Source organism: Corvus cornix, chromosome 5 (genome assembly GCF_000738735.6).
Source record: "Corvus cornix cornix isolate S_Up_H32 chromosome 5, ASM73873v5, whole genome shotgun sequence".
In the NCBI taxonomy this organism is placed as follows: Eukaryota; Metazoa; Chordata; class Aves; order Passeriformes; family Corvidae; genus Corvus; species Corvus cornix.
The window spans coordinates 31,509,619-31,534,187 of NC_046335.1; the positions used below are offsets into that span (position 1 = coordinate 31,509,619).

Consider the following 24,569-nt stretch of genomic DNA (forward strand, 5'->3'; position numbering starts at 1 on the left):
ATACAACAGAATTTCAAGTGTGGGTATGGTAGGAGGAAGAAGTACTTCCCTTTCAGCACTGGGTGCCTTTTAACCAGTCTTTGGTTGGGATCTGACCAGCACAGCTGAAGCTTTGGAGCAAACCCAGGGAATGTTTTGTTAAAGATTCCAGCAGAAATAAAGAAATCTTCCAAGCTGGAAATTATTCCAAACACCTGAAAGAATGATGAGGGGAAAAGACATCTTTTCCCCACCTCCCTCAATCTCAAAGAAATAAAAAGAGACATAATTTTTATGTTCCTTTTAAATTTTTTTTTAAATTTCTACCTTCATTCAGTCCAGATGCAGCTGCAATTATTTATTTTGTTGGTACCCAAATTTATTTTTGCATTTCTGTGAATGAGTAAGCAAATACTTGCAGGAATAATTCTACTTTCCAACTGTCAAAGAAATCTGGATGCTAGTGCATACTTGGAACACTGCGGATTAAGCTAAGAGAAAGAAACCAGATGAGAAGATATGGTATAGAATACTCAACTGCAAGAAAGGAAGATGGATCTTGAGGAGGGAACACAACTTCTCCACCAGGAGCTGCTCCCTAAAGTGTTTCTTAGTGTGCTCTAGGTCAGAGTGAGATCTACCCCAGATCACCAACTCCGGCTAGATGCCTGAATGCAGTAAGGCGTTAAGTGGACATACCTGCTCTGCAATTGTTGCCCAGAAGTATCATCTAGGAAAGGCAATGCCAGAGTGGCATGTAAATGACTTGCCAGAAAAATACAGCAGAGAGGCAGCTTGCCTGCAGCAGTGCCTGGGAGCGTACGCAGTGGCAGTGCCATCATCAGCATCAACAGGAGCTCAGAGCAACTGCAGAAAGCACCTTCTCCAGCAACACTCGAAGGGTTGGACTGGCCCCAGAGCAGCTCCCCAGCCTGTCTCTGGGGCTGGTAATCACACTGAGAGAGACAGAGCAGAAGAGGCGTGAACAGACCCTTCCATATCAATACAACTGCTTAAGAGAAGAAAATGGAAAGGAGCATAAAGTCTGTCAACATACTGAGAGGTGGGAATTGTGACCTCTTCTTTGGATTCACGAAGGAAGGACCCCAATTAGTTAAAAACTCATAAAATAAAATAAAAATAATAGCACTTTTATGAGTAAAAAACCAGAAAATCCTAAAAATTCCCTAGGCCTCTCCTACCCATCTAGATGTCATATTCTGTAATTCTTTGCCAGTAATCCTGCCCCAATAATTGTTTCAGAATTTCAGTGGCTCCCGCAGACCAATTCATTTTCTCTCTCATGCTGCCACCTACCACTGCACTACGGCCACTTGCCCTGTGACTGAAGTGATTCTTTTTTTAACAAGCTGTCGCTAAACGTGTGTGAATTATTGTAATGGGCCTAATTCACTACCTTGCTAAGCACTCAGGCACTAAGTGAAGCCATGCTTTGGTCGTAGCAAAGAGCAGGCCACTGCTAAGTACTGTGAAAAGTCAGAAACTTGGCATCTTGCCTAGCTCTGGCATCCCTAATGTAGCAAATACTTCCATTTTAATTTGTCTTCCCCATCTGCAAAACCAGGGACAACAAAACTACCTCTTTGTCAGGTGAGATCCGGGCCTGTCTGAGGTCCAAGGTGGGCGCTGACTGCCGGTGACCGAGGAGCAGGGCTGGTTTGATTCACGGGCAGTAACTTGTGCCCAGCATCAAGGAGAGCACAGACCCATCGGTACCACCTACAGCGCTCGTGTCCCTGGCAGAGCTTTCCTCAGCTTTACTTTCTGCTGGGTGACGCTCGCAGCAGGAAGTGGCAACTGACAAACGCCTCCGTTTAATTAGCAAGCCCAAAAGTCAGCCCGTGGTTCAGAGGCTGCTCCTGCCCGTAATGACTCCGGGTAGCACTTCGTGCCTCCCTGGTATGAAGTCCGCAAGGGACGAGCGGCGGCACTGGCGCGCTTGGAGGACGGGGCGGCCGGTAGCACTGGAAGAAGTGCAGGCTTCTTTGCGGAGCTGTGGGGTCCTTCTACCCACCCAGGACTCTCCCCCTCGATGCCCCCAGCCCGACGCTGTCTGCAGATTCAGGGTACGCTTCGGGCAGCTGCAGCGCAGGGAGATGTTCCTGGCCACTGCTGGGAAGGGCTCGGTCCGCAAAACACTCAGCCCCGCCGCTTTCTGCCTATTTGCGAGCGACCCCTGGGTCTCCGCGGGGGCTGGCTCGGCCCGCTCCTGCTCGGCGTTGCGCTGCCCTGCGGCCGCCCGACGGTCGGGCGGCTCCGGCCCGCTCTGCGCTCAGCCTCGGCGGGACGCGCCGCTCCTTCGCCGTCCCTGCCCCTCGCGGGAGGCTGGAGGAGCCCGCCGCCCACCGAGAAACCTAGTGACGGGACACCCGAGGTGTCTCGTCTCTTGCGGGACAGACAAAAAAAAAAAAAAAAGACAACTCCCCAAACAAACCCTCACTGATACAGAGCCGTGAGCCTGTGAGCGCGGGGCTGCGGATCGGAAGCCACGTTTTTAACGCCCTCGGCACACAGATATTACCACAGAGGTTTTTTTCCAAAGCTGCGAAACTCTCAGCATACTGCAGAAAGTCAATTTGTAAGAGGGAGGGCCGCAAAGGTGGCTGCCTTCCTCCCGGCCAAGGCTCCTCGCAGCGGTCCCACTCACCCGGCCGGCTCACGGGCAGGGAAGCGCCCAGCCTGCAAGGAAGGGCGGTGGAGGCGGTGGGAGGGGGTAGGATTTAATTCTTCTTAACTGTCATACTTTAATGGGGATGGAAAATGTGAATTTTCTGTGCATTCCAGGAACAATTCCTTGGGGTGGTGACCTTTAGCACCGATTCTCTGAAGACAGGAAAGTAGTCGAGTGTTTATCTGGATGACTGAAAGCTTTCCCTGGTGGAAGTTTATGGAAGTGTTAAAAGGGGCGGATAACACGCGCTTTGGAGGCGCTTGTCCAATGATCTGGAGGGGCTTGGAGAGCAGATCTCAGCTGGCAGACATTTAAATGGGAGACAGCCCGGCGCTGCTGCAATTTATAGGCAGGATCCGAGACTCTCTCTCTATGGACTCCCGGGCAACTCCGGACTCCTACGCCACCCTCTGCACCGAGTGACCCGCCGGGCAGAGCCCCGAAGAGCCCCAGGGCCCGCCGAGGAGCCACCGCCACCGAGCCGAGCCCCGCCGAGGAGCCGCCGCCGCGCAGGTGAGCCGGGACGCGCCGGGACGCACCGCGCTGCGCGCACTCACAGCGGGGGCACAGACGGGTCCGCCAGCTGCGGAGTTCGGCCAGTCTCTGTGGGAGGCAAAATTTTAAGCTCTCTATCCTACCTTCAGGGAGGGGCAAGGGAAGGAGCCGTTCACCGGTGTCTAGCAAAACTCCGGGGCGTCCCTCCCGTCAGCGGGAGTGACGCGCGCCGACCTTGCCGCCGCAGTGCTGGGGATTAGGGCGCCGTTACATCTCTTTCCCCTGACAAGCACGGGGACTGCAAAAGCCCCGTTAGCTCTGCCTCTCATCTCCGCCTACAGCATCACTCCCGACAAATTGGATTCGGCGCCCACCCGAGACACGGAAAAATCCCGGCCCGGCCTCTGCACGGAGCGGGGCGGGGGCAGATCCCCAGGTGCCAGCCCCATCCCATCTCATCCCGTCCTGTCCCGTCCCGCCGAGCTGCCCTCTACGAGGCCCGCTCAGCCCCCGGCTCTGTCCTGGCCCGCCTCTCGGAGGATCGTGCTCCTGGTACCCCAGGAGCTCCCGGGGCGGGGTGCATGCCGCCCGGGAGACTCGGTGTGTGCCAGCGGGGCAGGGTCCCTTGGGCAGCGCCGCGCGTCCCTCACCGCGCCGCCTCGGGCGGGACCGGACCGGACGGAAAGCGGCTCCACCGCTGCGCTCGGCGACCTCCACCGCCTCTCCGCCCGGCCCGCCCACCTGACTCGGAGCCGCGGTAGTTCTGTCGAGCCGACGGCTCCGTGCTTCCATCGGCCACCGCTCCCTTACCCGCGCTGACAGGCTCCTCGGCCCGGCCGCGGTGACCTCCCTGCAGCGCGCCGGCCCGTGCGGCTCCGCGGGCGGGCCGCGCTCCTCTCGGCCCGGGGCCAGCGGCGCGACTTGGCGTAGGGCTTTTCCCTCCTGGAGGCGCCTGCTTGCTTGCCCCGTCCGTTTCAATACGATCCCCCGGGGGCTTGGCAGTCACTTCAGAGAGTTCGTGGGGTTAACCTGGACGGCGGCCGTGCCCCGTGGGAAGAGCCGGTCGGTGCCGCCAGCCGCTGCGAGGAGCGTCCGCGCCCCCGGGAAGCCGGGCCCAGTCGCTCCCGGCCCATGCCAAGCCAGACCAAGCCTGCGGCCTCTCCGCCCCTACGGCCGCCGGCGATCCCCGCGGCACAGCCAGGCTGCACTCAGCCACAGCCCCGTTTTACCTCGTCGGCTTGGGCGGCGCGGCGGGGCCCTCCTGCCGCCGTGCGGGGCTGGGAAGGTGTACAGTCTCCGACCCGCTGTGCTGACCCATAACGTCCCTCCCCGGCCAGCAGCTGCAGCCTCGCTCCTGGTGTCCCACTCGTGGCTCCTCTCGCTGAAAGAATGGCAAGCGAAGCCCGTTTCGGTCATCACGGCTGAGATGCAGCGCTGGGGAAGCCTCCTTTTGCATAGATGGGGGCTCTGAGGCACCAGCGTGCCTTTGGCTCTCCCTGCTGCTGACAGGACGCGGGGTTTAGTCACGCGTTTTGTGAGCGGCGACTTCTGGGTGCAGTGCCAGTGGCCCCCCAACCTCGGCTATCTCTAAGCCCATCCCGGTGGCCCGTGAGCTGTAGAAGCGCTTTGCTCCTGCCCCGCTCCTCTCTGCGCCCCGCAAGCCCGGGAATAACCAACGAGCGTGCGCTGGGTCTGTGTGTAAGTGACAAAAGGCACCAATGCCCGTAGGTCTCTGCTCTTCTTTAGCATTCAGGGCCAAGCTATGCTAAAACATTTATGTTGTTCTCTCGGCAATGCTACCCAGAAGTGCGTAGCTTCTGCTGAGGACTCTCTCCTTTTCAGCACGCACGACAGTGCAGAGAGAGGAGCAAAGCTGTTCCGGTTGTTTTAGGGCTCCGTGAACAAATGTGTCTGAGGGGAGTTTCGCGCTGGGAAGCTGGGAGCTGTCAGGCTGTGTGGGTGTCTTCAAGCAAGGCAAACTCGGGTTTGGTACCAGCCATGCCCACCATGATGTTCAGCTTCCTTGGAATCCCATAGGATGTCCTGCAGAAAAATACTTTCTTAAACGGGAAATTATCAAGGTTTCAAGGGTTTGTTTGTTTTAAAATTGCTGCGTACACTCATTGTATGTCTCAAAACCCCCATCCCTATGACTCTCAAGAAGAAATTTTCTGAAATGTAAATGTATCCAAATTCCATGAAACACAGATGTTAGTTTTGCTGTCTTGATTTCAGAAAAAAAAATACAGTTCTCTGGGAACTGTCATTACCATGCTTTTCTTTAATATTTAAAAATACAGATCTATGAACTATGAAAACATTACATAAGAGTGTTTTTGTAATTCAGATGTAATATGTGAGGCATAAAATTATTCTGATCTTTGGGGACATAAACCACTTCTGTTCTCGCAGCAGTCAAAGGGATTGTGTTTTGTGTCTTTTTTTGGCTTGTATTTGAAGTCCACCAGATAATAGTTGGGTTTTTTTTTTTAGTTCTAGTTTAGATTATTTTTCTTGTTTTCTGTGAAGGACAGGAGTCCATGGCTCATCATAATATTTTCCTAGTAAAAGTGGTTTACAGATGAAGTTACAGGCCTGTGACAATTTTGCTGTATATTTCAACCAGGTTTCCATCCAGATCTTTTAAACAAGTGGTTGCTTGTGCTAAAAATGTCAGTAGTAACATTCTGACTCTGCCTGTGAACTCACAGGGAAATTCTGTCTATGAACTGACATGTGGAGATCCTTAATTCATAGCAGAAAATGTATAAACGAAAAAAATACAGCTTAATTGTATGAAATAGTAAACCTGAAAGCATTTATATTTCTCTCTCAATAGTTGCTAGTACTAATCCACAAATTTCTTAATGTCCTTAATTTCTTAGATGATGAGATCTCAGGGTCTAGATAAACCACATGTAAAGTGATATGAATGTTAGGGCCCAATTCTGCTCCTGTTTGAAGTCAGCAATAAAACTTCTTTTGGCTTTAGGACTAAGAGCTTACAGATGATGAAAAGTGGAACTCAGCAGTGAAATATGGAAAGAATAGCGTTTTGGAATATCGTGGTATTTTAAAAAGTAAATATTAATTCTATTGTATCTCTCTGGATCTGAATGAAATAAGAGGGAATTGATCATTTTGGTTATGGTAATCTGTTTGTTCAAAGGATTCTCAAATGAATTTTCAAAGGGATTTCTGGTTACACCAATGTAAGAGCCAGTTAATCAAAAAATGAAAATTTTTCAGAAATGTGGAATACAAGTTTGTAGAGCTTGATCCTCACAGCTCCAGAGCTATTACTTCTGCAGAATTATGACTGTAATGAGGAGAAAAAGCATTTATTTCAGGAGAGATTTCTCTTCAGTAAAACTTTGGATGTGGTAACACTGATTTTAGTTAATTCTACTGTTCTCTTCTGTGTTCTACTTCTTTCAGTAATAAAAAACCCTGTTAAGGAAACATTGACAACTGCTAACTCATAGATAGATGAACCAATTCACCTCCTAATGTAAGCAAAGGTGTCATCTTCTTTTTTAAGCAGATGCATTGCCCTGGCACCAGAGGTGGTACAAGGTGCGCACAGTGCATTTCATTGCTTTCCTTCCTGAGGCATACCACCTCATTTTCCTTTGTATTTTGCATGTAAAAAATTAAAATCTTAATTTTTAAATAAATGTTTAAACAGTTATTATTAAAAAAGGATCCTGCTTAGCTGCTCTGTGGGGATCTTGAAGTCCACACAGCCCCTTCTGTATTTAACCTGTATTTATCCCTAAATGATTGGATTACTTTTACTTTTAGATGTGTGTTTTGGAGGTGACCATAACAAATGTTTCTGCTGAGTGGCTAATTTTCATTTGAGTTACAATTTCTTTTATGAGCATGTAATGCAGCTTCCACCTTTAAGGCTGGAAACCGACCCAGTGAAAAATTGCCTTTCTCCCAGTTTAGGATTACATTGAAGCACATGCTTGCATTTCGTTACGGATAAGCATGTGCTTAATAAAGTTGCATGAGTCTGGGACACAGACCTTACAATAGTGAGTATTACCATGAAATTTCCCCCAAATTCCCATGCCAAAGTACACCTCATTTTCATAGGACTAGACCTTGTTATGTCATCAATTGCACATCTATGGGGGAAAAAAAAAAGAAAACAATGTGGATGTAATCAGTTTTAAAAATAAAAGTAGTCTAGGAATATTCATGTTGGTGGAACCTCATCCAAGTTGTGGGACACTAAATAAAATAAACACCTGAAGTTTTCTGGCACTGCTTACCACCTAGCCATTTATTTTCAACTTCATGCAATTACTTTTTTTTTTTCTTTTAAGACTCTGGCACCATGTTGAGTAAATAAAGTGCATATTAAAATACTGGTGACTAGACAGTCGCCAGAGAAATAGGAATAGTTTTGAAAGAAATCATTCTGATCTCTTGAGGAAATAAGCAATAGTTTATAATTCTTTTAAAACTTACTTTTAAGACAAAATTTAAATTAAAATGAAACATGTTTAGATAACATTCAGGTTGTAATAGAGATGAGGAAAAACCAGCAAATGTGAAGACCAGGCTGACACGTGAAATTATGCTGCATTATTCTTTAATTGGAATTCCCAACTCATTTTTTTCTATGTCAAAGCCTTATGGTTATTAAAATTGTGTGTTCCATACCATATTTCATTTAGATACTATCAGCAGCCCTTCCAAATTTTCTGTTGGAGTCAGCAATAGTGTCATTCTTACACCCCTTCCTTGAAGCATGAAGCTTCTGCCAAACATAGGACATGCTGGTACACAAACATAAATTACTGAAATGAATGCTGAATGATATATCAGGAATTCTAGGTGCTCTAACACTTGGTTGACAAACACTAAAAGTATTAGGTCCACAAGCAACTCCTTGAATATAGTGGAACCCCCTATGACACTTTTCTACTTCAGGAATTCCTCTCCCAATCCATTTGATGAGAAAGGCTGTTTGAACAGCCTAACACTTATTTTCTCCATGTGGCTGAAAAGACCTAATAACTGAGAAATTTGCAGTTATGTTTTATAGCAAATGGTACTTACCCTGAGCCTCTTCTGAGTCTCTAGGTGGCCCTCACAGCACTGGCATTTGGCTGCTTTCCTGCCTAGTTGTGTGGTCTCAGGCAGAGCGGATAAAGCCGTCCAGGACAGTGCCCTTGGTTTCACATGTTTCTCGGGTAGTAACACAAGCAGGACTCTTCAATTCAAACACTAATTTTTTCCATACTGATAAAGCAAGTCAAATAAGGGATACAACTGCAGCACTCCAAGCAGGTAGAAAACACTGAGTTCCTCAGCATTGTTTTTCACAGTCCTTTCCCTTTTTAATGCCTGTGCTTCTTCATAATTTTAGTGTTTTACAGGGTTTTTTTTGCAAGGAGTTGTTCATTTCTGGTGCCGTCTTCCAAGCTCCCATGGGGAGGGTCCCTCAGAGACTTATTCCCTCATCTGTCTGTCGTGCTACTACATAGCTCCTTTCGGAAAATACTCAGAGACCACGGTACTTCTGGAACAGGGAAGTGTGATGCTGATGAGTTTCTTCCGTGCTGGTTGGTGGTTTGAGCTGACTGAATAGCCTCAAGAACTCAGAGATTTGGGAGGCAGCAGAAATGGTAGAATAAGGGAGGAAAGAAAGGCTTTTCCTATGCAATAATTAGGTTTGGAGCAGCCATACAGTTTTTAAGGACTCCACTTAAATGCACTTCCTGAAGTGGTCTTTTTTTGTCTGCACAAGGTCTATGATATTTAATGTCATATACAAAATTCTGCTGTCCTCCTACAACATCATTCTGTGTAAAATGAATAAAATTTAGGGATCTGAAAAATTCTTAGCACTGTGATTTCATCTGCATTACCTCTATCAAGGATTCAGAATAACGTGCAAGAAAACATAGTTTGAAATGATAGATGCATCTCTTTTAACCTGTACCTAAATATTTTTTTATGTTAGTTGCCTGACTTGTTGCACATCTCTCATCTTAAGCATCATTACACTCAGATGTATTGGACCCCTTTAGAGGTGCAGTGTGACAGAGCTTGGGAAGCTGTAAAACAGGCAACAGGTGTAAACAGCATATACATTATATACTGGATGTACATTATACAAGAAGCTGTATAAAGTTTGTCAGTGCGATTAAGGAACAAAAATCTAGACAGCGTCTGCTGAGACAAAGACTTTAGCCCTCTGGTATTGTAGATAGCTGTGTCATACAAATGGATCCATGTGTAATGTAAAATTTGTTCTTCCACCATTGCAAGCCAGGAGCAATCTTCCTATATGTCAGTAAGCTATAAGAAGGGATTGAGAACTAAGGTAATGCACATGGAGAAAAGAGCTGGAAAAAGATGGAGGATACACAAACAAAATTCTGTCTTGGCTTATTTTAGCCTCTGACTTTCAATAACTCTATTTGAAAGCTTTATCACTTGCTAATTTGGGAACAGCTTTTCAGTTGGTACAGGCCTGAATGCTTATTTTTCATAAGTGTGTGTGTGCACACATTTCTTTTATAGAATTGAAAATTTACTGCATACCTGTCTTCTGTTGATATCTGAAATCCACAATTGTGCTTTATTTCCTCAACTTCCTTCATACAGGATGGTCCGCACACTGTATGCCATCGGTGCCTTGTTTCTTCTGATGGGATTTATGCTACCGACAACTGAAGGGAGAAAGAGGAATCGTGGATCTCAAGGTGCTATCCCTCCTCCTGTCAAGGATCAGCCCAATGATTCAGAGCAAATGCAGACACAGCAGCAGTCAGGCTCCAGGCATCGAGAGCGAGGAAAAGGCACCTCGATGCCTGCTGAAGAGGTGCTGGAGTCTAGTCAGGAGGCACTGCACATCACTGAGCGCAAGTACCTAAAGCGGGATTGGTGTAAAACCCAACCCCTCAAACAAACTATCCACGAAGAAGGCTGCAACAGTCGTACCATTATCAACAGGTTCTGCTATGGCCAGTGCAATTCTTTCTACATCCCCAGACATGTCCGTAAAGAAGAAGGCTCCTTCCAGTCTTGTTCCTTCTGCAAGCCCAAGAAATTCACCACCATGACTGTTACACTCAATTGCCCCGAGCTTCAGCCCCCAAGAAAGAAGAAAAGAATCACCCGAGTTAAGGAATGCCGGTGTATATCTATTGACTTGGACTAAACTGAGAAAAAGTAGCAATTGCACTCTGACTGTACACAATCACTGCCAGCACGAGAGTGAGTGGTATGAACTAGCCTACCTTCAAGGCTGGGCAAAACTGAAAGGGACCTAGTGAATTACCTAAAATAAGCAAAACCCCCTAAAAAGAAGGAAAAAATTCATGTTAGGAAAGGGCACACACTTGTGTGTGTGCATAAGGGAGAAAATAGATATGGATGAGCAAATACATGAATGTTCACTGAAAAAAAAAAAGTAACAGGGGTATGAGACATTAAAAAACCCTTAATTACCCACAGCATGAATTAGGTTTCCTAGTGTATATTCACATTTTTGCCGCTTGCTGGGAAAGTGGGGCTGTGGCTTTTGCGAATGTTCACCTTTGTGCTATTTGCTTTTACTGTATTATGTGAAACATCAAAGTGAGAGGACAATATATGTCAAAGCATGAATCTATTCTTATATAAGAAATAGAGAAAGAGCAATTTAAAGTGTAGCAAAGCCATCACTGAAAATAGAAGCTGTGTCAAGAGTTTCTAACATGCTTCTTCAAAAAAATAGCTGTAATCCAAAAGCCGTGTCTGGAGAACAATGGGGGGATGTGGGAGTGCTGAAAAGTCAATATAGGTGGATGGGAAACAGATCTACAGCAACTTAAAAAGCAAAAGGTCAAAGCAAGTAGACAGGGAGAGTACAAAAGGGAGTAGAAAAAGGAAAGATACATAAATAGGAAGACACAGAGGAAGAGATATTGTCTTCTATTTACGTTTTGCTTTAATTTATATACCTAGTCATATATTACATAAATTAAAAAGAAACTATATACAAGGCTATAAATATACTTCTGAATTCTAATGGCTCTCTAAACCAAACAAAACCCATTCTTAGGCCACTAGATCCATTTGATGTCTTCTATTTCTGGTATCATTTATTCTTCGTATCTACATATATATGTATATGCAGTATCTTTTAGGCAGTGGTATCTATACATACATGCAATGAGTATGCCTACTTCATTGTGTGTATCCAGACTCCTCTTTTTCACACAGATACATAACCACAGCACAAAAATGTTGCTAACCAAGATCAAGTACAGAATGGCAGTAATTTAGTACATAAAGAGCAGAGCAAAAATTAAAACAAGCATCATGTGACTGCAAATGCAATAACCACACAAGAGACAAAAGACATGACATTCATGACTAGTAAACATTGCATTGTTATTGTTATTTTAGCTTTGCCACAGGCACGCCGTTTGTTGAAACAGAGATGCAGAACTCTGCCAGCAATGATCCTCTTTTTGTATCTTTTACCACAGACTTGTATTTAAACTGGATTTGGAGTAAGTAAAGAGGATTTCCTGAAAACTTTGGGCTGGCTGCCCCTCTCATTTGGGGGGGAAAAAAACATAAAAGGGGACACACTACTTCCGACAGCTCAATGACTCTCACCTGTGAGGTTATCTTATTGTTTCTTTCCTTCAGGATTAGGAGTTTAAACTTGATCAGGGCTGTAAAGTTTGGCAAGAGCAGAGAAGGTCCAACAAAAGAAGTTAGTTTAATGAGACGTGACCAGAGAGGCAGCCCATCCATGCATGTTGCCCTTGCTTTCCCGAACACTCGATGGGAAGCCTGAGGGTATCTTGGGTTCTGCCCTTGCAAGGGCACTTTCCAGCTGGGTGCTGAAGAGCTTTCAAGGTGCTGCACAACTCCCTGCCTGTGCCTGTGCCTGCGCTCTGTCCGTGCCCGTGCTGTGCCTGTGGGGCCTTGAGAGCCGGTCCTGTCAAGCAAAGGCATGTTCCTGTGCAAGAGTCAGGACCAGGCCTGAAGCCAACCTCGACATCACAGATACGAGTGAAATGGGAGTCAAGTCCACACTTACTGTATGATGAGTCTTTGAGAGTGCAGGACTCAGTTTCCCCACTCAGCAACAATATTCTCTAGCATCCACTATCAGTGTAACTGTTCTCTCTCACACTAGATGCTTCTCTCAGCCATAAGGTGATTATTTTGACATCATTTCTTGCCATAGAATGTTGAGGAAGATAATTCTGCCCTTAGTAACGTGCCCAAAGGGAAAGATATATGATGAGTGGCATGTAACAGATGCATCCTATGTGGCCTCATTTTATCAGTTGTCCCACCTGTTATATAGTGTATCACACATTTATTGGTGATATCCTGCATCTCTACAACTAATCTAGTTTTTCTGTAAAATCCACTGCTGTGAGGTTTGTGTTTGTAAAATTGATTGCAACTCATTTATTGGTACTATTAAAAATGCATTTCATTCGGTGTACTCTCACTCAGCAGTTTGACACATTTCTTCATGGATTTTAAAATCCAGTTTTAAAATCTGGAATTACAGAAAGTAGGTTTCCACTGTGTGGAATGTGAATAGTTAAACAGAAAGATATGGATATTTAATGTTTTTATTAATACAAATTCTCTTTCACTGATAATAGGCAGGGAATGTTTTCCTTTAAATTACTTTTAAAATTTTTTCCATAGGAAAGGGTCAACCTCAGTCATTGCTGGACTAAATTTTATACTAGCTTGGGTTTGTGTTCAATAAATGGGAACACCTTATGAATGATTTTTTCTTCATGTAAAGTTGACAGCAGAATTCCCATTTTCTTTGACAGTGACTGCTATGTCCCTAAACCCTTAGCTGTTAAGCAAAGCTTCAAACATTACTGACTCCTTTAAGTTTTGGCTAGAATTCTCAAGTAAAACTGATAAAAGTATTCCAGATCTTTATGTTCTAAAACTGCCTGTGCATAGATCATGATGGAACTCCCCTTGAGGCAGATCCCCTCCTCACCCATGTAAATTTTACACAAAGAACCTCTATGAATTGCTAGTTATTGCCTGAGAGTAAGAAAGTTCTGCTAACTTACAATTATATGAGATATTTAATATCAACCACAATATGTATTTAAATGTCTGCTTTATTCTAAAAACAATGGACTATATAACCTAAGGCTGCAGTATTTTCATGCTCGGTCTCACAAAGCAAAACTTGGTTTAAAATGAAGTTTTAATTATTTTGTAACTGAATAGAATTGGAGTTTTTTCTTCCCAGCATTTTGTACGTCATTTTAACTACTAGTAACAAATAAATAAAATATCTTCTCCAGCCTGTGCCTATTGTTGTTTGGCTTTTTGGTTTTTTTGGGGTTTTTTTTGGGTTTTTTTGGGGGTTTTTTGGTGGGTTTTTTTTTGTGTGTGGTTGGTTTTTTTTTTTTTTTTTTTTTTTTTTGTTTGGTTTTCTTTTTTTTCTTCCTTAAGTTTCCAGCTCTTTCTGGATCTGTTGTACTTTATCCTGACTTCTGTGGTTTCTTCTAATTATAAAAGGCTTTACATTATGACAATAAGACAGAGAGACAAGCAATGGCACCATCATTCAACACGGCTACTTCAATAAGGTTTTTAAATGAGATCTGTCACTTCCTCCTCACCCTTCCACAATTTATAGAAGGAAAATCTCAATCTTTGCTCACACTTTTCCCCTCGTAAACCATATAGTGACAGTTCAAAATATAAATCAGCCTTGAATTGTTGTAGAGTTAAAGTTGGAGTTGGCCTGCCTGCCTGCCTATCTCAGTTTCATGTCTAGCTAGTTTTAGAAAAAAAGAGTAAGGAACACCTTTACAATACACCACATTACAAGCTGCAAATAGGGACAGAGGAGATGAAAAACAATTATAAAAGAGAACAGGAAGATTTGTCCCTGCTGGCAGCACATGTGCAAGGCCAGGGTTGAGGAAGGACTGCAACCAGAGAGAACAGATTTCTTCAAACTTTCCACCCCTTTTAGTTTAGTCTTCCTTCACGTCTAGCTTTGTCATGCTTCTAAAAGTTACTGAAAAGATAATAAAATTAGCTAAGAATCATTGTTTTTGCAAGGTGATTGACTTTTCCTGGTCTGAGATACGGGCACAGTAGAGCAGAGTAAGTTTCCTTGAAAAGTTGTGTATATATATATATCTTTATTTGAATATTTAAACCAGATAAAAACCTCCTGGGCTTAGCTTTCTAGTACTCCCTGGTACCGAGGTCTCATTATTTATATATTAACATATCATTTCATTATAATTTATATTTTTCCTGCGTACCAGCTTTGAATTGAAGATACCTCCCATGTGCTTTATAGTTAAGTTACACTGTTCAAAAGAAGGTAAGAGAGAGAGAATTCACACACCTTTATCTGCTGTCAGGGATGCAGATAGAAACAAGACCATCCTTTTCTCTGTCCCCAGTGAGACAGGCTGGATCTCTGCTGGGGGTTTCTGTGTGTGCTCTGTCATCCATGTGCTGTGCCATTAATTCACGCCCGCATTGTCAGACTGAGGCACCAACAGAACGCTGCATTTGCCGAGCGTGTGCTTCCATGTGAGCAGCAGATGTGCACAGTAGGTGCACTTGGGTCAGCTGGACAGACAGCACCGTGGCTCTGCTCCAGCTGCCTGGCACCAGCAGTGCCTGGCTGGGAACAGGGACCTTGCCTTTGCAAAAATTATGTGGTAACTTCACCTTGTAATTTACCTTCTGCTGAGTGGAAAAAACCCCAATCCAAACAAAAAAACCCCCAAACCTAAACCAAATAAAAAACTCACCACCAAAACAAAATGAAAAACCCAACCCAAACAAAAAAAACCAAAAAGGAGAATTAGAACTGCACCCTTGGGGCTGATGTTCTTTTTCCACTGTAGATGTAAACCTACAGGTTTTAGTTACCATAGGTTTCCTGAAGAAGAACAACCAAATGAAAAATGATTAGATCTTATTCACTCCAAATAACTCAAACCTGCCTCAGAAACCACTTCCTTAATTACTGAGATACAACAGTCAATTTTTGCAGAAGAATGCCCAAAATTTTTTCTGAGTTGTCCTGCTTACCTGAATGGTTGCAATGCACTAATCAAAGGGGAGAGCTGCATCATCTAAATTTTAAGGGAGTGAAAATTTAATGTGTATTTGTATTTAGCCAAAACAATGGAGATATCACTGGTACATATTTTTAATAACCATCAGATTTATCTTTTTTTTTTATCAGCTGAGACTGAAACCAGAAATTCCCAGCAATGCACAAGTATCCCAAGGAATCCCATTGCAGATTTTTGATGCTACCTTGCAATGCACCTACATAAAAACATCTGAAGCCTGTCTGCACTGCCTGCCTGGGAATGTAGCTGACGACTTTAAGGTGCCCTTTGACAATGTGTGGCTTCTGGCTGCCTGAATTCTTTCTCTAGGTTTCACGGGTCTGGGTGCAGGAGAACAGAAACTTTAAGTGTCACTTGCTCCCTTTCCTATTATTTTCCAGAAGTTTTGAAAATAAAATTCATAATCCACTTTTTTTTTTGAATAATCAAGGAGCAAGCTATGAGAATCAAAGTCTATACTGATGTAAAAAAAACCTATTTGGGATTGCATTAGAACCCCCCAAACTTCTAGGTTGTGATAAGCAATAACTCCTCCTTGCTGTGGTACAGATGTAAATCACATAGCTTGGGGATGGGTCAATGGAAAAATTACACTGACTCACAATAAAAGTTCTGCAAAGAAAATTTGAACTTGGTACATTTGCATTTCTTTTTTAAAGAATGCCTTGTGCAAAAAAGTAGTATTTGAGTTCATATTACATGAGCACAAAATAACAAAGGTTAAAAAAATCTCTTTCTCTTTCCAGGATATTTGAGAGCTGTATCTTACCTTTCTGCCTAGTAATACCAATAAGGTTTCTGTCAATAAAGCAATTGGAAAGAATTAATGTGTAATTTACAGCTCATATGGGACAGAATACTCAAATTCATTAATCATAATTTTATTGTATGGCATCACTACTGAGCACTGTTGAGATTTTTGATTCATATAATGATGAATTTTCAGACAATATTGTTTTCCTTTTAGTTCAACTTTTGTAATTCAGTTTTTGAGGCGTAAGGACACACTGCTTTCTGTATTTAAGAGAACAGACATACTGTCAATCTTAGCTTTGTATTAGTGCATTGTTCTATACAGAGAATTAAAAAATCATGCTATATAGATGTAACATAAATGTATTTATCTCTCTAAACAAAGGTGTAAAAGCCAAGGTGTGCATTAGATATATTTAGAAGTCTGAAAATGTATACTGGATAAGATTACATATAAAACTATCGGCCACTGTGCCAAGCTTCTTAACAACACACTTTAGGAGTGATTAATATGGAATAAAGTCAGCAATGACACTACTTACAAGAGTAGTCTCAAAGAATTTCATTTTTAAGGATGGGGACAGGGTTTTGTGCACTCAGTTAAGTTTATTCCTAGACAATTGCACTTAATGGATGAAGTCTTGCTGAACTTCTCTCTTTAGTATCTGAAGGACCTTGAACGTTCCTTCGGAAACAGAGGTTCATGAGGAACATGATTTCCATTTTTGTTGTTAATTTGTTTCAACTTCATATGAATGAAGAGGCTAGAATTTGGGTGTGAAGTTAGATTTAGCAAATAAAAAGGAGAAAGAAAACTATGAGTACAATGGAAAGAACTTACTGAATGGATCTAAATCCAATGGTAGGTAATTTGATCTAATTTTTGCAGAAAGGCAAATGCCAGATGTTTGCTCCACTTTGATCTTAATAACACTTTAGGCTGCAGACAATAAGATTGGTTTAAAATTTATTGTCTCTTTGATTTCTTCATTCTAATGCTTTTTAAATTCTTTACACAAGACAGATCTATATATAGGCAACTGGGGTGGCATCAGAAGCATTGTGTACTTAAGACATTCTTGAAAACCTCAGTATGGAACAGTGTTTGCTTTTTTATGCATCAAAACAAAGCCAGATTTTATACAAGCAACATTCAATTTTCATTTTATTATAATGTCTCTTTTTATTTTGTGTATGAAGTTCTGACTGTCGCATCTGTGGCACAGCTCCTTATATGCTTTTATCTTTCAATAACCTTATTAAAAGTCAAGACAATATATTAAATCAACATTAAACAGCAGGAGTTGAAAGTTAAGCTAATCCATTCCTTTGCATTGGGAGTGTAATCTATGTAGATCTCTAATTTCACCATTTGAGTTGCTTTTAGTGTTTTTTTTGTACAGAATATTCTTTCTAAAAGAACAGCTGCTGCTGAATGGACACCAGTGAAAGCTCCTGAGGAACCGTAACATCCAAGAGGTGTCCAACTTCCCTTCAGTCTGGATCTTAATGTTCAAGGAGAACATTGCTCTGTGAATGTGAGTTGAACTCAGAGCTATTTTTTAAGTGGTCTCAGGTCTCACAGGATATCTTGTGTATTCACTACTACTGAGAAATGGTGAAAAGCAAGTAAGACTCAAAACAAACAGTAGAGCAAGAACAATTGTTAAAAAGAAATAAATAGAAAAAGAAAGCAGGTTGAATGTCTTATCATGATTCTCTGGCATAGTTCAGACCCATCTGTCCCTTAGATCCATGCATGGTGTCTCAACAATTGGTTTCACTCTGCTCAGCTCAGTAGTGTGAAAGTTCAAAAAGTCAGTCAGTTTTTCTGTGAAGGAAATTCTGAACTTTGTCTGGTGATGAAAATGCCATCGCTCAGCCAACTGAGAGAACAGCTACCCTGGCAGGTCTTCTTAAGCTGTCAGCCTTGATGGACTATCAGAAGTCAGCAGGCTCCCTACTCCTGTATCACTAAGTTTAGTTCTTGCAACAAACTGCTTTGTAAGCCAAAAGAAAAATTCCTTAGTTCAGAACCAAATATTTTAGTTCATTACCAGGGAAAAAACATTATACACAGATGCCCAAAAAACCTGTTTGTCTCTTTCTATCAGGTGAGCATGATAAGCGAGATGACTTGCTGTTACATCACCTCAAGAGAGACACTGGGTAAAAAAAAAGACTCTTCCAATGAGAATTGTTCAAATGCATCTTCATATTTTTTCGTCCTTACCAGTGCTGTAACTACAGATGAAAAAATACCTTTATTTTTCACTATTACATTGAAATAGTGTGCATAATTCCAAGGCACATTTTGCCAATCTTCTCCTTGACATGATCTACCACCTTGTGCCATTTGAGAAGGGGCTGTTTGAAAAGACTGTACAACTAATTCACAAAACATAGGGAGGTTTAAATGGTATTTGATTTCAATCTGGAAGAAATGATTTCCTAAAAAGACACTGTTTTTCTATAAAGGCATGGTGTTATGAAACTGAAAATCTTTTGCAACACTGGCTTTTTTGTGTATCATAGCTGAAAAGCATACAAATGCTACACAATGAAATTTAATGGAAGCCACACAAGGAAAGATTTTAGCCTCGACATTTATCTTTACCAACACATGGAACCACCTTGATCTGTTTTACTGTTGGTGCAAAACAAAGGTAGTGTCTATTTCACAGCAGAGGATAGGAAGTAAGAGTCAGTGTGATGAATGGTGAAAAGAAACAGAGGGCAAGAGCGAAGAAATATGAGCGTCAGGTACTGATCTCAAAGATGGGGTCTAGTCTGCTGTCAGAATGTGTCTAAATAGCTTATTAATACCAGGAGAGGTGTATTGGCATTAGCATGAAAGAAGGAGTGTATTTAGTTTGTACTGCATTGTCAGAAGTAAGCCATCTGCATAGAGTACAGTTTATATTTGTGAGATACTAGATAAATAGACTACACAAATACAAATCAAGCACACATCAATTCCTGTGAAAATATACACTTATTTCAAGGCATTTATCCAGCAGATGACACAGCAAAAATCTCTACCATCTCTATCAAATCTGTCAAATTCATTCACAGGGGGCATAGCTGTACTTCAGTGCGGCATAGAAATCCCACAGAAGTTTTAACCTCATGAACTTGTTACAAGTAATAATTCAATTGCAAAATCTTGAAGTTTATTCTTTAATTGGTATTTGTCAATGGGTGAAACAAACCCCACTTTCTCCCACAGGGAAAAATGGGGGTTACCAGGGAAATCTTCTTTTAGTCTTCTGTAACGATTGTAAATGCACCAATTTAGATTGGTGTCATTTTGTCTCCCCAGTTCTCTTCCCATTTAACCTCTCAGTCCCAACAGCAGCTTGGTTTCCATCTGGGGCTGACATGCTGGGAAACTGAAGACCAAAATCACTTGGTCAGGTGACACTGAGGAGTTTATGCAAGGGGGAACTCCTGGAAAGTGGGGTACTTATATCTTACTCTTGCTGGCAAGGGATTGAATTAAGGGAGGCCTGCAGTATCAGAAATACATCTGCGGGGCACCCTTGACATGAGTTCAACAATTTGGTGCTGAAATCTCTCTCTATCAATGTCAGTACAACCAACATCTTCTGGGAAGTAACCTGATTTATTATTACATGCCAGGTATTTTACTGGTATTTAGGGAGTGCTTCATTCAATGTTGCAGGTCTTGCTTGATTTAGGCACCTATGTTTCATCTCCAGCAACTTGCAATAAGTAAGTTTTTATTTGATTTATTATTTCTTTTCCAAAAAAATTAGTATTTGGCAATACTAATTAGTTTTGGTTCTGGAGTTTTCAGATTTCAGAGGCTTCATTAATTCAATTTGCTGATAAACAACATACTGTCTGATAGCTACAGAAATAGGTTCTCCAATAACCTACGGATTGTGTCTCTAGGAATAAACTATTCAACTGAAATGCTACAAAGGAGCTACAGACTGTAACCTTCCCTCAGGGCTCAGTGTTGGTGCAATGATGTGAAGTGTATACCTACAGTATTCATTCAGGTCAAAACAGCCTGGAAGTTGGGGTGGCAGCTCTAAATTTTCCAGCTTCAGCCTTAGTCTGGCTTTGTAAAAACCCTAACCTTACAGCACAACCTGAGACAGGACTGGTTTCATGCAGAGGACACAAGTTGCCAAAGCCTGTATATAGGGCTGTGTTTGACTTCCATAAGGTAAGGCCTGGAGTGCAGATTTCCCTCTGAGCTGAGATCGGATGTTACACCCCGAGGCACAGGTCAGTGTGTCCATCATGCACAGACGAGATCGTCTGCACCTCTCGGTTGGAGAGGGATGTTATTTTCTTAAGGAGCAGGATGTTATTCCTAGAGGTCTGCCCCTTGGTAGGGTCAAGAGTAATATTTTATGGTTAATGTTTATGATTAATTTTGGCTGTGGCCTTTCCTTTCAGAATTTGTATGGTGTCAGTTCAAGTTGGTAAGGGGAAAGCTTGACAAGGTTAAGGCGTGAACCGTATACTCACTTTTCCTTCCAAAGTAAATACTACAACAACAATGCACATGGGAACAGAGCAGCACATGCCTAAATCAAACCAGAAGATTCATACAGGGAACTAAAACAGTAGGGTCCAAGAGAGTGGGTTTTGCCTTCTTGTTTTTTTAGTCCAAAGGATACATTTTCAGAAAGATGCCTTGGGAATTAGCTCAAAACAATCCCGTAAAGGGCAGTTTGGCATCAGATTTCTTGTGCTCACATTACTTAAAAATTAATATTGTCTTCACCCCTGTTCTTTCAAAAGCTCTGCTGAATAAGATAAGGTAACTGATTCTCAACTGTTTAATGCTGTTTCAAGGAAAAGAACACACTTGCTTCTCAATGTGATCCAAGTTTACACTGATTCTTACATTTGGAAAATATCCCAATCAGCTCCCTAACTTTGACTAGGATCTTTAGATTCATATGCAACTTGTTCTCTTTTTAAGAATGTAAACTCAGAAACTGTTTTCCTTTCATGTTTTTTATTAATGTCATAGTTTCACAACAGGCTTGCAGGTCGACTTGGTTTGATATTTTAGAAGACACTTAAGACCAGAAGAGATGGCAAACTTCTTTTAAGATCTCAAGGTGTTTTTGTTGTGGGGACATAGCATATGGTCCCAAAGCTTGCTTTCTGTGGCAGTGTCATATTGTGAAAACCTCCAAAAAGACACTATTGTATGTAAGCAATAAAGACAACTTCAGAAGCGTGTGCATGAAGCTGTCTCAGAAACCCATCTTGGATCTGCATCACCATTTTGGAGTGCTGGAATGCATCATCCAAGGGGTGTGGTGGGGAAGACCATTGTGTGAGACTTTCTGATGATGACTTTAAATCTGGAAGAGAGGACAAAATTCTGGCCTTGGGCTCGTCTCTTACTCATTCTTAGGAAATAATTTTTGTAATCAGAGAATACATTGCACATTGTGCTTTCCTTTAAAATTCTATTTAAATATCTTTCAAATCTTTAATATCACTGAACTTCAGACCCTACGGGTAGCAACGTGACCTATAATTAAGACCCTATCTTGAATGCATAGCCTTTTCAGAACATTTGCATTGCACCACTGCATTCTCAAAGACAGGAATGGCTACGGCTGCTCTGAATCACATATAAAATGAGCACTGTCAGCCTTCATCAACACTTCAATGGAAATCAAAGATTCTCAAAGTAAAAAACAAAGGGGCATAACACACTTGTGTGATTCAGAGTCAATCAACAGCCCCAAATACTGCTACAGATGCTGCAAGGGAGATATGCAAAGAAAACTTTAAAGCATCACAGTGTTTCCATTTTTGAGCATAATAAGAGAAGCAAAAGATAAAAAATATAGACCACAAAATTTAAAAACGTTTCCCTTGACTCACACACATGGTCCTTTGGAGCTCAATTTATGGCCATTTGTGGGTTAAGCTTTTTGTAACAAGCTGATTTCAAGTTTTACTGCTCAGCTACTTATATATTTGTAGAATTCTCAGTGGTTGATTTACACTATCTTGATTAGTTATGAATCATATGGTGGAGTTTTGTGCCTGACTCTGTGACTAATTGAATCTGAAATGAAAACTTGTAAGTACTAACAAAAATACTTACAAGTATGACCAAAAATCTGGCTGAGAAATTTAGAGATCAATTTCTGGAGCAATTTCAAATGGCTTAAACATTTCAGTCTTGGAATTTGCAGTTTGAATAAATCTTATTATTAGTAATGAACAAATATTGGAGCTGGATAAATGCACATGAATCTAGCAATGGTTTCTTAACCAGGGAGGGAGAAAGAGGAAGAAAAATTTACAAAGAGGAAACAATGCAAAAGGAAAAAAAAGAAAGAAGTCTTAGAAGTCTTATAACACACTGTGACTGAAAATATTATTCCTCACTCACCCCTCACATTCTTTTTAAGAAGCTGCAGAGGGTTTTCATGAAGGCCCAGCATGCCTAAACAAGTTTCACTCAGAAAGAATAAGTTGTAAAAGTTAAATCACCACTCATTTCTTTTGAGCCTGTCTTCAGCTGTGATCTGTGGAGCTTTAGTTTCTCTTTTCAGGGGTAGATAAAACAGTACTGTAAGACCAAACTTGAAAACCCCAAACTTTTTCCAAGTGTCTGGGAATTGCCTGTATAAGAACATCATTTCTTGAAGCACCAGTCCATATAGTAAATGACCTATATGCAACCCAGGAACTTCTGAAGCCCAAACACCTGTTCATCCACCATCTTACAGGAAAGAATGGCACATTAATGAGTGTGTCAAAGATTGTCTGTAAGAAGCAAAAAGCCCTACAGCAAACAGACACAATGAAATGTAACAATTATATAGAAAGCAAAACCAAGACTTGCAAACTGTTTTGAACATTTTTTGATCCTTCCCAAAAACCTAGCATGCCTTTAAAACCAGGTCTCCCATTTGGCTGGCTTTAGGGCTTGCACTTTTTTTGCATCTGGAATCGCTTGGTTTGTTGACTCACGGTAGTAGCACTCTCAAAGCAAGGACTGCTTTGTTTGACCTAGTGTATTCATCAATATTTGCATTGCTAATTTCATTATTTAGTAAAGGACCTTGGGATTTGTCTCATGAAAGAGGTTACACATAGAAATCCCCAGTCTGCTTTAAGTCTTCTGGCAAACACATCTCAAATGCTCATTTGCTTTTAAATTATTTCAATAACTACAGTTATCCAGCTTTTACTGTTGATTTTGCACTAACTGTCCTTTCCTGAACAACAGATGTATGAAAATTTCATTATATATTGCTGACATACAGATATTAGATCTACAACAGAATCAATTTCTTTTGTCATATCAATAGAATAGCTTCTATTAGAGGTATGTATGTATACATATTTTAAAAAATATACATATGCATATATATGTATCTGCATATTTATATAAAGTAACTTAAAAATGCCCGCTTTTATTTCCAGATTTAACCCCTGGATAAATGTCTGTGATACTTACAGACATGAAACTATGCATCTCTGAAATTATTTAATTGTATAGATCAAATCTGCCTATTAATTAGAGGCAGAAATTTGCTTTAGAATATTTTAAATCAGTATATCACAAATTAATTCTGTATTTATGAAGTAACATTTTCAATAGCCCCAGAGCTGAAATACATTAACAAATAATAAAGAATTGTGCAGCATAGAAAATAAGATTTATGTTTGATGAGAACTTTGTATGCTCAGAAGAGTAGCATTTATTTTAGACCTTCAGGATTGGTCTTACAAATTTGGACTTCTGTTCAACATGTATGTTATTATTCTTGGAAATAAATTCACTTTATCTGATGTTTTTTTTCCCTGCATGTCGTATTTTTCTCTCAGAATAACACAGGCACAGCTCTATGGCAAATACTGCTCTTTGGCTAGATATTGTATGTTGCTAAAAAAGTCCTGCATTCAAAGGAGCATAAAGAAAGTTCAAGAACTTTGGGCTCCATCACTCCTTTTGGACCTAAGGGCCAAATTCAGGTTCTTAATGAACTAAATTAGTTGTTAATGTGAATAAACCATCTGTCATCTGGCATCTTGGCATATTAGGATTCCAAGCAAAAGTGCTTTTATAAAGTCCATCTTTTCAGTAGCACACCTTTTTTTTTTTTTTTGTCTTAGAGGACTATGAAACTAAGTAAATAATATAAGAAGGAACAGAGAGCAACTGTCTAGAAGCTGGATTGCTTTGCTCAGCTACTTTTAATTAAGATGATGTAACTAATTACATACTTGTTTAACTGTTCAGTACCTATGTAGATATTTCTAACATGCTCATCATTGTGACATCTAGTATGTCTTTATGGACTCCCAGAATGGTTTGGGTTGGAAGGGACCTTAAAGATGATTTCATTCCAGCCCCCCTGCCATGGGCAGGGACACCTTCCACTAGACCAGGTTGGTCCCAGTTCTTACGTGTCCCCTTCTACAGAAAATTGATTGCAAACAGTTCTTCATATTTGGTTAATGTCTGCACCTTGGTGATTATTTTTATCTGTCAA

The 24,569-nt window shown here is 41.7% G+C and overlaps 1 protein-coding gene and 1 long non-coding RNA gene across 2 annotated transcripts in view; one reads left to right on the plus strand and one right to left on the minus strand.

Annotated features, from left to right (window-relative positions):
* LOC109144080 overlaps positions 1-3,570 on the minus strand; it is a 19,996-nt gene extending 16,426 nt beyond the window's left edge. Inside the window, exon 1 of the long non-coding RNA XR_005601917.1 lies at positions 3,310-3,570. This is a non-coding gene — a long non-coding RNA (uncharacterized LOC109144080). The remainder of the gene's footprint in view (positions 1-3,309) is intronic.
* Positions 2,882-13,494, plus strand: GREM1 (gremlin 1, DAN family BMP antagonist). Its single transcript, XM_039551976.1, has 2 exons — positions 2,882-3,184; positions 9,797-13,494. The coding sequence occupies exon 2, from the start codon at positions 9,798-9,800 to the stop codon at positions 10,350-10,352; it is 555 nt and encodes a 184-aa protein (XP_039407910.1). The 5' UTR covers positions 2,882-3,184; position 9,797; the 3' UTR covers positions 10,353-13,494.
* Positions 13,495-24,569: the final 11,075 nt, after the last annotated feature.

Coding starts and splice junctions, on each gene's coding strand:
- GREM1 (XM_039551976.1), top strand. CDS start 9,798: ATGGTCCGCACACTGTATGCCATCGGTGCCTTGTTTCTTCTGATGGGA.